Consider the following 12,385-nt stretch of genomic DNA (forward strand, 5'->3'; position numbering starts at 1 on the left):
CTATATAGGCAGGCAGCCAACTAAGTGGGAGGCGTGGGGATCGGGGACGTAACGCCGCACACACGGCGACCGAGCTGCAGGCTATGGACGTATATATGTACGTAAGTAGGATTCAGTTATGACTGTTAGGCATAGAATTTCAAAATGAAACCTGCCTAACTTTTGTAAGTAACCTGTAAGGAATGAGCCTGCCAAATTTCAGCCTTCTACCTACATGGGAAGTTGGAGAATTAGTGAAGAGTGAGGAGGTGAGGGCTTTGCCTTTTATTAGTATAGATTTGCATCAAAATAATAATCTTGTAAATTTCACTTTAACAATCATTTACAGCCTCCAAAAGAGTAATTTTGCTGGATTTGACTGTGAAGTCAAAGTGAGCTCATTTAGATAACAGCTGTTGTAGTACTTAACCAAGTAAATCACTTTAGATCAAGACTTCAGATTCACAAATGTCTCCTGCAAATTATTGAAATGACCATTGCACCACTGTAAGTTACTCAAAACTAGAACAGTTTTTCTTCCTTCTTCACGGAGTTTAATGCATTTTACGGAGTTAGGCGAAGTTTGCAAACATTTCAGTGATTTTGCCGAATTCAACTAGGTTTGTTCATCACAAGAAGTTAACAACATCCACCACCAAAGAAACTGAATAATTAAATAGCTTCATTTTCACCACACATTAATTTTTTTTGTTTAAAAATGTAACTATCATAGCATTTGCTAGCTGTGTTTGAATGGATAGAGAACTTGCATAAAAACTGGATTTACATTAGACAGGGAAATGTTTAGGTTATGTCTTGTACAAGTATAGGAATAACAATATGCAGAAGATGATTAAAAAAATAATTCTTACAATTTGAAAATTTTTCCAATTATAACAATTATCCTTCATATTTTTATCACCTTTTATATGATTTGTCATTTTCTTTCAATAATTAAGCTGGGTGGAAATTTTATTTTAACAAATCTATGGATTTGAATTGAATTAATTATTTTATGGGCGCCCCATGATATTTTTAGTCACATATGACCAACAAAATTCAAGTACAAAATGTTTTTACTTTCAAGTGCATTTTTGAATAAAATTGTGTCACTTAATCTTTTTGTATACTTTTTTGTAATTTAATATGGTAGAACCTTGTATACCAACAAGACATTGACTTTCTTTAACCCAGAAATGAATTTTTACAAAAGTTAAAATAATAATTCTAATAGTACATCTGCTTAGCTATTAAATGTTTTCTAATTTTCCATGAAGAAGATATGCTAGCATACGAGAATGCAGCCCCGCAATGTGTAAAAAACACACCAAAAAAAGTGTATAATGAGGAGTCATTGGTATCCCACTTCGACATATGGTTTTGAAGTAAAGTCGCCTAGAATGTGAAGCCTGTGCACCTAGTCTGGATGCTGGAAAAAAAGTAACATGAAAGTCATATATAGATTGAGAATTCATTCTGGGAAAAAAAAATGCTTCATAGTAAAAATAAAAAATTAACGGGAACACACATGACATACGAAGAACAACTGATTCAAATTAATGCTGTAAAATTTTGAAATTTATATTAAAATATTAATACTAACTGAAACATAACATTTTATATTAATTTTCACTTCTAAATTTAAACAAAACAAGGACCTTATACAACTGCTCAATTGCAAAAATAACTATATAATACATTTGCTTTTATTTATGTATTACTAGCAAAATACCCGCGCTTCGCAGCGGAGAAGTAGTGTGTTAAAGAAGCAATGAAAAGAAAAGGAAACATTTTGAAAATAACGTAACCTGATTGTCAATGTAATTGTTTTGTCACTGTTGTGAGTGATGAGTGTTGTTGTCATATATATATATATATTTACACACACACACACATAAACATATATACTGTATATATATATACATATCTATACATATACACATATATACATACATATATATCTACATATATACACACACATATATACACACATATACATACATACACACACAAATACATATTATATATATACATACATATATATATATATACATACACATATATATATATATATATATATATATATACATATATACACACACACATATATAAACATATATATACATATACATACATATCTACATATATACACACACAGCTATTTCAGATCAGTGCAATACGCTGTTTGTTAAAACGGTTGACTCCGCTCTTACGTGCAATAACAAATCAAATCATTCAGTTGTCTTTGCTCATATGTCATTTTACAGCTGGACGCCTGGCATCTTTTTTTGGCCACAGGTTCGTTTCTGTTTGCTGTGAGGTTCTGTGTTGTGGAGATTCTCAGGATGGATTGCAGGTGCTCATCAGTGAGGCGACTCCTGTGTGCTGTTTTGTTAGTCTTTATCACTGAGAAGAGCTTCTCACACAGATATGTGCTACCAAACATGCACAAGGTTCGAGCCGCATGTAGACGGACTTTTTGTTCATCAAAGTCACCAAAGCGCCGTGCAAACTCAGTGCGCAGTGCGCTCAGTTTATCAGCAAAGTGCGTATTTGGGAACACCGTAGTGACGACTTGGTTTAACAGTACTTGGCAACAGGGAAAGTGGGGCAAGGTGAACTGGTGCATTTGTGTCTCCCATAAAAGCAGCTTCACTTGAAATCACTTTGTGATTGTGCAAGGGTTAAAACGTCGACTGAAGTGTCAGATTCTTATTTAATTATGCTGTTTTCTGTATCTTCTGAATTGCATTCAGGTTACCCTGATGCAAGGCAGCTGAAGCGCTGCATTATGGGATCTGTAGTTTATTGTGTTACCAGCGCTTCATATACCCGGCTTTAATAACAATAATACAGTATATAAAATGATCTCGGGCGGATATAATTACACGGGCGGATGTGGCCCGCGCCTTGAGTTTGACACATATGGACTAAATAGAACTTGAAAAGATATGTTTTTTCAAATGTGATCGCAATTCAGATAGAGTTGACGCAAGACTACAGCCTGCATGCCTCAATGAGTCATCCTCCTCGCTCTTACTTTTTACCGTTCATCTAATGAATACACTGAGTATGGCTTTACCAAAACAATCATTGATGGCGAATAAAGTATCCATTATTCGAGTATGTAGAGCGGGATATATATATATACATATATATATATACCCGCGTATCACAGCGGAGAAGTAGTGTGTTAAAAAGGTAGAAAAAGAAAAGGGAACATTTTAAAAATAACGTAACATGACTGTCAATATACAGTATTTGTTTTGTGAGTGTTACTGAGTGTTGCTGTCATCAAGGATTTGATTATCATTATTTCTTTCAATCAGGTTCGTATTTGTAGGATGTGTTGTGTTCAAGTTACATTCCGTGTTTGTCAATCGTTGTAAAGATGACAGGTTTCATTCATCGATTCGTTTCTTACTGCATCAATAAACAGCTCGTCTTCTTCTTTATCTGAGACCTGACACACTGCATGCACGGGTTTTTTTTACACTGTCTTCCTTTAGCGGACATTGACTTTTCCACCGTGTGCTTTGTTTCCGCAGTAGCTGGATTTATGAATATGCTTATCAGACGCTTCATATTTTTGCTGCCTTTTCAATTGTGTAATTCGGTTTTGTTCAGCTCTTTGGAACTGTTGCCTTTTATCTGTGCACTCGCCAGTTCACGTGAGCCGCTCGGTGTACATGCATGGAAGGTTCCCAGCTGTGCTGGTGCCATCTCATGCTATGTCCGTGGCTGTATTTAATGTTACCTTAGTCCTGGCACTTAAAACTTTCTCTCGCAGTTTCGCTGAGTTTGTGTCAAACACCACCCTGACCATCTCATCTTCCTCTGCATAAGCACAGTCCTTCACCCGTGGCAGTTTGCTATTGGATTGCCGCTGACGGACGGCCTTATATGGGCAGGCACTAAATTACAAACGCCAGCGGCAGCCTGTCTATGAACTTAATTTAAAGTGTAGGTTTACATCGTGCTTTGTTTCCGAAGTAGCAGAACTCATGAATATGGTTGTATATGTCACTCGCTCGCTTCTTATTGTTTCGCTGCCTTCTCAATTATATAATGCATGTTTTCTTAAGCGCTTTTTTGAGCTCTTCCTGGTTTTCTATGTACTGCGTGATTACGTGGGAGGCGTGATGATGTCACACGAAACTCCCCCACGGCGTTGAAGCTCATCTCCATTACAGTAAATGGAGAAAAACTGCTTCCAGTTATGACCATTACGCGTAGAATTTCGATATAAAACCTGCCCAACTTTTGTAAGGAAGCTGTAAGGAATGAACCTGCCAAATTTCAGCCTTCCACCCACACGGGAAGTTGGAGAATTAGTGATGAGTCAGTGAGTGAGTGAGTGAGGGCTTTGCCTTTTATTAGTATAGATACAGGTTTGTGCAATATTGTGCTTTGATGCAGCTCTTACTATGTACACTCTTGTGCAAATTAACTGAAACAAACTCTGAAAACAACAAAAATCAGTTCTGCTCAATTTTTTTGTTTTTACTATGAATAATATTCACATACACCTATTAATACATAATAAAAGTTCCTCAACTCTTGAGGAGCGTCTTGATGCAATTTGGCATTGAATCTACCAATTTTGAATAGTATAGGAGGATTTTGGGTTACCTGTACCAGACATGAATTAGGGTCAGAATCATCATCTCCGTGGTTATGCAGTCCATTCCACAAATCCAACAAGATCTGGCACCATGTCACACGTTAAAACAAGTGAAGAAATTCTGATGATAATCAAATGAAAATACCGAAGTGGCCTGGAAACTCTGCTGATGTGAACTGAAAATTTGTGGTCTGTTTGTAAGCAATGACTTGTGGAATGGACTGCATAACCATGGAGATGATGATTCAGGCCCGAATTCCAGTTTGGTACAGAGACCTCAAAATCGTCCACAACTGTTCAAAATTGGTGGATTCCAAGCCAAATCACATCCAGATGCTTCTCAGGAGTTGAGGAGGTCATATCATGTACTTTTATGAGTATGTGAATGTTAGTCATAAAAAAAAAAAAAAATAGCAAAACTGATTTTTGTTTTCAGAGTTTGTTTCAATTAATTTGCATTAGGGTGTAAGAAACAATTACTTTGTCTATCTTCCTAAAAGAAACAAGCATTAAAATCATTAATTCAATGCTGTTTAATTCATATTAAAAACAGTGAAGTAAACAAAGGAAACATGCAAATGCATATGGAAATCGAGAATTAAGGTTAAGAATTCTTCTACCTCTGCTTCGAGTTTTACTTTGACTCCGACTTCTGCTCCGGCTTCTATCTCTTTCTCGAAGACGATCTTTGCTCCAGCTACGACTGCGACTCCTACTATAGCTTCGACTTCTGCCTCTTCTCCGGTTATATCGATCCCTGTATGAGTCCCTTCGAGGAGGATTTCTATCATAATCCCTCTTCCTTGAGCGGTCATCTTTTTTCCTATCATCTCTATTTCTGTTAGATCAAGAACAAAAAAATATTTAAGACAATAATAAAGACACAATGCTTAAGCAAAAACAAAATAAAATATTTAAGTAACATGAAGGACTCAAAAATCTTGAAAAACATAGGTAATTTCATGAGATGCTGCTATAATGATAAAGAATAAATTAATCCCTATTAAGTCAACATAATTACAATATGGATAGAAACATTGTTGTATATTTTTCACAATAGTACCAATTGCAGAAATGTTTTAACACGACATCTGATAGATGTATCTAATTTTTGTGATATAAATTAATTATAAATACAGTACACGTAGTGGTTCTTAAGTTTAGTCCTTGGGACTTCATGTGGCTCTAGGTTGTCATCTCAACAAATTTCTTTTTTAAATGGATTTTTACATTAACTAAGAAAGCTGTTACTCCCCAGTGTGCTTTTAATATCAACCCAGAAAAACTGAAAACTAGTTTTGCTTATTATTTTACTGAATAAAACTGGAATTTACACAATCAAGGATTTTTACTGCTTTTTACTATTTTATGATTTTTAATTGTGTGGTTATTTATGCCATTAATGACTAATAAAAAACACAAGTGAGTAAAACTAAGAAAAAAAGATGCTTTTAGCAGTCAGATTGCTGTTTGGTTATATAAAAAAAGAGTAAACAGAAAATTGAATTAAAAAGAAATTGACATGGTTAGGCTAATTCGTTAATTTTGTAGAATAGTAACACTAAAGCACTTTTTTCAAATAAGAAATAAAAGGACAGCTTATTAAATAATGAGGTAAGTTAAATGTTTAAAATAAAAATTAAAAATGACTTGCTGATTGTGATACTGGTTGAAAAGAACAACTGCAGCCTATTTGAGGCCAGCACTGAATAAGAAACACTGATGTAAAGGGTAAATAATGAAGAATAAAGACTATACAATATGTATACAGTCAAAGTGAAAAGTATGTGAACCCCTAGGAATTATCTATATTTATGTCCAATTCCCATATAAAACATGGTCGTACCTTCATTTCAGTTACAATAATGAACAAACACAGTCTCCTATAACTAAAGATACACAAATCATCAGAGAATTTTTGACCATATTGAATCTATCATTCAAACTGTGAAACTGAAGGTTGGAAAAAGTTAGTGAACCCTAAGCTAATGATTTTTTAAAAAACTCACTGCAGTCAGAATTTAGCATACCTGGAGTACATTTAATGAAACGAGTTCAGAGGTATGGCCTAGAATTACTTTGATTGATAAAAAAAACACTATAAACTTTGAGATTTTGACAAGAAGCATATCCAGATGGGAATCATGCCTCGCACAAAAGAGCTGTCTGAAGAACTACTACAGAGAATTGTTAATCTACTTAAGGCTGGAAAGGGTTACAAGGTCATCTCAAAGATTTTAGATATTCATTAGTCTACTGTTAGGCAAATTGTCTATAAATGGAGACAATTTGGTATCGTGGCTACTCTGCCTAGAAGTGGGCGCCCTCCCAAGATGACCCCAAGAGCACAATGCAAAGTCAGCAATGAGGTAAAGAAGAACCCTAGAGTGACAGGAAAGGACTTGAAGTCATTAGAACTGACTAACATCTCTGTTCATGACTCAACTATACGCAAAACATTGAACAAGAAAGGAGTCCATGGCAGGGCATCAAGAAGGAAGCCACTGCTATCAAAAAAGAACATTGCCGAATGCCTGAAGTTTGAGAAAGATCACTTGGACACTCCACAACGGTACTCTGAAAATGTTATGTGGAGTGATGAAACCAAAATTGAACTATTTGGGTGGAACAAGCAGAACTTCATTTGGTGTAAAAACGGCACTGCATATCAACATCAAAAACATCATCCCTACAGTAAAGTATGGTGGAGGGAACATCATGATTTGGGCCTGCTTTGCTGCATCAGGGCCTGGACAGCTTGCCATCATTGAGGGGAAAATTAATTCTCAAGTTAATAAACAAATTCTCCAGGATAATGTGAGGGTGACTACCCGTCAACTTAAGCTCAGAAGAGGCTGGGTGATGCAACAGGACAATGACCCCAAACATCGCAGCAAATCCATAGCACAATAGCTTCAGAAGAACAAACTCTGCCTTATGGAGTGGCCCAGTCAGAGCCCAGATCTCAATCCTATTGAGATGCGGTGGAATGACTTGAAGAGAGCCATACACATAAGATAACCAAAGAATATGGAAGAGTTAAGCCAGTTCTGCAGGGAAGAATGGGCTAAAATTCCCCCCGCATGATGTGCAAGTCATGAATCTGCAGTTACAGGAAGCGCCTGCTTGAGGTCATTGCTGCCAAAAGAGGGTCAACCAGTTATTAAATCCCAAGGTTCATTTACTTTTTCCACTACCACTGTGAATGTTGAATGTGTTTGTAAAATAAAGACATGAAAGAGTAGACTTTTTGTGTGTCATTGGCTTAAGCTCATTGTGTATATCAGTACCTGTGACATAGATGAAGATCAGATCCAAACAGTAAACCAGATTATCCCAAAGGGTTCAAATACTTTGACTGTAGGATTATACTATGTCACTACATTACTTACAAATAATACACACATACACACAATTGTTTGTGCAGCATCGGCAGAGGAAAGGCAGTTACACATCATTAAAATGATCACAATAGTAAAAAAAAAAAAAAAGTTCCATCTAATGAAAAGTCAGCAAAACAGTTTTGCATCCAAAGGTAAACCTTGAAAATAACTTTTTTATAATATTTTCAATCAACAGCAACATTGTAAAAGCTACGTTGGATTCAATATGCAGACCCAGTAGTTTGCCAAACGGCATTTAAAGGACTCAGACCATGAAGTCTTTGGGCAGAATGTCAAGCACTATGTTTGTCAAAGACCCAGAACTGTTCATCACCTGACAAATACAATCTCTATAGTGAAGCATGATGGTAGAAGAATCATGTTATGGGGATGTTTCTCAGTGGTAGAGACTGGAAGGCTGGTCAGTGCTGAAGGAAGGATGAATGCAACTAAACATAAAGAGGAGGTCCTTGAAGAAAATCTCCACAGTATATACAACCTCAGAATAGCACAACATTTCACTTTTCATCACATCAATGACTCTAAGCATGAAGCCAAGACAACGCTGGAGTGGCTTCAGGACAAGTCTTAACTGTCCTTAAGTGGCACAGGAAAACTTGAACTTCATAGAACATGTATAGAAAGAAGACAGCAGTTTACGTAACCTTCCAAACCTATCTAAAGGTGCGCGAGAGGATTTGCCATGAACAAAACTGCCCAAAATACAGGTGGAGCAAAGCTCTACCTATGAAGGCTCTCAGCTGTAACTAGGGATTCCACAAAGTACTGAATTAAGGGTCAGAATACTTGCGTGAATGAGAGATTTCAGTTTGTGAATATTAAAATAATTTGCAAACCTTACTGAAAACATATCATCACTTTGTCATTGTGGGTTACTAAGTGTAGATATAAGGATAAACAAATAGTATCTATTAAAAATAAAACTCACAACAAAGCATGGAGAACATGAAGGCATTTGAATGCTTACTGAATCCACTGTACCTATGTATGTTTGTATTTTATATAAGCAAAATAACCATGGGCTAATAAAGGCAGGCACCTCATACTAGGAAAGCAGAACTCTTGGCAATTCCTTAAGACATACTGTAAAATGTTATTTCTTGCAAAATATTTGCATTTATTTTTTTTTATCCAAGATAAAAAAAAGACTAAAAAAGGCCAGACACTCCATAGATGCCAAAAAAATTCTGCAGCCTTTCTAAATACTGTATCCAATCTCTTTTACATTATAGTATCCTGTAGAGAACAATATTCTTTTCCTTACAAAAATAATTTTGCCACTTAAAATTGAGGCTTCTCCTCCAGGATATTCTTATGTGCACAGTACTTTCTGAAACTCCAACTTTTATCTCTTAGTGGAGACCAGGTCATGGGGAAACAGTCTTAGCAGAGAGGCGCAGATATGCCTTTCCACAGCCACACTAGTCAACACATACTGTGAAATCCCTAGTTGTTTCCAATCCATCTGGGACAAACAGTCCTCTCCCAGGATGCCCTGCATCTTCTACAAGGTCTACTCCCAACTGGATGTGCCAGTAAAACCTCTGCAGGGCAGTTGTATCAGATACCTGAACCACCTCAAATGATCCCTCTCAATACAGAGAATCACTAGCTCTACTTGGAGCCTCTCCTGGCTGTGTAAGCTTATCCCTATCTCTAAGGGAGTGCCCAGACACCCAGTGGAGGAATTCACTTAGGATACTTGTACCCATGATCTTATGGTTTTGGTCATTACCAAAAGCTCATGACCATAAGGGAATACAAGGACATAGATCAACTGGTAAATCTACAGTGTTGCTTTCTGGCTCAACTCCTTCACCATTGCAGATCTGTATAGCAATCGTATAACTGCATTTGGAGTCTAATCAGTCCGTTGATCTCTGCATCTCTTATTAACTTAATCATGAGCAATACCCTGAAATATTTAAACTCCTCTACTTGAAGCAATTACTCATCTCCCACTCCAAGAGGACAGTCCACCTTTATCATACTGATGACAAGGGATGTCTCAAGAACTGATATTTTGGAATTAACCTGTCCCAGTTTTTTTTTTTTTTAACAGTATCAGCAGTACCAAGAATGTTGGTACTGAACTCGAGCATAACTGCAAGTAGAGGATTACTCCATAAGGTACAATAATGCATCATAAAAACTGAGTAAAAGCAACATATAAAAATGTATTACAGTGTGGATAATACAGTGCTGTGTCAACATGGCTGATGTGTGTTTTGCAAACACTAGAGGCGATTGACAGTTTTTGGTCTGTTCTGTGGTGTGAGATTTAAATAAAAAAATACATTTTGCTCTTAACGTGGGTTTTGGTTGCCGCTAAGAAACCATGTGGGAATTTTTAAAGCTTTTTCCCCTTTAGAAAGTTTTTTTTGCTTTTTTTTTTTGCCCGGACAAGAGCAAAAGTAGCTGGATGTTTGGAGGTGCATTTGGAAAAGTTACTTGTACTTGTTGTTCTTATCTGTATTTGAATTAGCATCGAGGAGGTAGGGTAGAAAACAGCAGTAACTGATATCGACATTTGTAGGCAAATAACCACAATGTCATAACATCGATTCCTTAGTTTAAAGGAAAAGAAAAAAAAAAAAGGCCTCGGCTGACTTCAAAGCAGTAAAAGAAGGCGGCTAACCAGTGTGCAGGTAAGCGACCAGCGTTAAGACACCGATCAGGCAGAAGGGGCTGTAGAAGCAAATAAGGTAGTAAAGTTTTATTTATTTGTTTATTTTAGAATAAACAGTCCGTAGTGGTCCAGAGGTAGAAGAGTTAAGTGGACGAAGGCTTAAGGGTTTATTAATCAGTTTTTTGGGTGTGGACACAAACAGTGTGAGTGGAGCGCTCATAAGTAAAAGGAGCGCAAAGTTAGTAGAAGAGACAGAGAAAAGTAAAGACAAATAGCAGGCAACTAAGAAGGAGAATAGTAAAGGAGCTTAAGGGGAAAAGGTGTAAAATATCTGTAGCAGATCTTAGTGTTACCATTTAACACTAGAATTACCAGAGCCTACGAAAAAACTCGTAATTCCGTCCCACCTTAAATCGCTTCTTAAATCCCTTCACACCTCTCCGCCAGTGCCCTTTGTCTTCTAAATGTGCTGATAAAGAGAAGCTTGGAGCAGGCAGCTATTCCATCCCCCCACGAATTTAGAACATACACAAACTTCTCCCAGCTCATGCCTTGATTGAGTATCTGGGAGTGAAGTGGAGTTTTAGAGTGGAAATAATAGATTGTTATTTGGAACACACGCATTTCATGTCTGTTCCGTTTCTAGAGTAATCTGTGTCAACACATTGTTAAAACAGAAACATTTTTTATATTCTAGTAGTAGATGACAAAATGTAGGCATAAACTATATAATGTTTGAAGCCTGAAGTCCAAATAGCAAATAAACATTTTCACAAGAACACGATTGCGCTTTTATTCAAAAATATAACTGCAGAAACAGAAAGCCGCCTTAACATGCGACATTGACAGCAGGTTATTGAAACTGCCTCCGTGGTTTAATAGAATCACTTCCCGCTTGGGAATCAAAAGGTCACGAGTTCGATCCTGCGCCACTCCTTTTTGAGAAGTAAACTGCTCTTAGTCGTACTGTTTTAGAATAAAAGCATACATTTGATTTCAGTCTGTAACAGCCGGTGCAATTTATGATCCTTGTAAAGGTTAGGTTTTTTTGTTTTTAATTCACTTTTCATTCTCTCAGTCGCGTTCAGAATCAATCCATACAACCCAATCTGACACGGCTGTTTTCACTAAAGACGCGCTATAGCTCTGCAGTGTACCACGATGCATACTAACGCAACCCCCCCCACACCAACTGGGTTCTGACACACAAACGCTGCCGAAGCTGCCTTCTTCGTATCTCACCGTCACTTGCTTTTCTTTTTATTCAGTTTTATTGAGTGTTCCTGCCAGTCCCTGCATGTTCCAAACGGAGTGGCACAGGATCGAACTCGTGACCTTTTGATTCCCAAGCTTGGTAAAATCCCCCCCCTCTCCAGCAGTGCATCGATAGCCTGTCCATGAAAATCACAAACAGGAGAGGAGAGAAAGCACAGTCCTGCAGAGTCCCACAGCCACTGAGAATGGTACAGAAGTTTTTCATAGTATATGGACACAGCTTTCAATGCTATTATACAGAGACCAAATATACATTATTAAGGGCCCAAGAAGCCCGTACTCTAACAGCAACCCTCACAGAATGCCTAGAAGGCCATGGTGCCTCTAAGCCTACAAAACTTGTGTAGACTGACTAAGCATACTCCCATACCCCTTTCAGGATCATGAGGGTAAAAAGCTGGGGCACTGTTCCACAGCCTGGATGGAATCCACACAGCTCAAGCTTTCACAACAAGGTTAAGGAATGCAATTCCC

The 12,385-nt window shown here is 37.2% G+C and overlaps 1 protein-coding gene across 1 annotated transcript in view; it reads right to left on the minus strand.

Annotated features, from left to right (window-relative positions):
• rbm26 (RNA binding motif protein 26) overlaps positions 1 to 12,385 on the minus strand; it is a 166,717-nt gene that overhangs the window by 114,666 nt on the left and 39,666 nt on the right. The window contains exon 5 of the mRNA XM_039745376.1: positions 5,224 to 5,441. Coding sequence (XP_039601310.1) covers positions 5,224 to 5,441 — 218 coding nt within the window. The remainder of the gene's footprint in view (positions 1 to 5,223; positions 5,442 to 12,385) is intronic.

This window comes from Polypterus senegalus, chromosome 2 (genome assembly GCF_016835505.1).
Source record: "Polypterus senegalus isolate Bchr_013 chromosome 2, ASM1683550v1, whole genome shotgun sequence".
NCBI lineage: Eukaryota > Metazoa > Chordata > Cladistia > Polypteriformes > Polypteridae > Polypterus > Polypterus senegalus.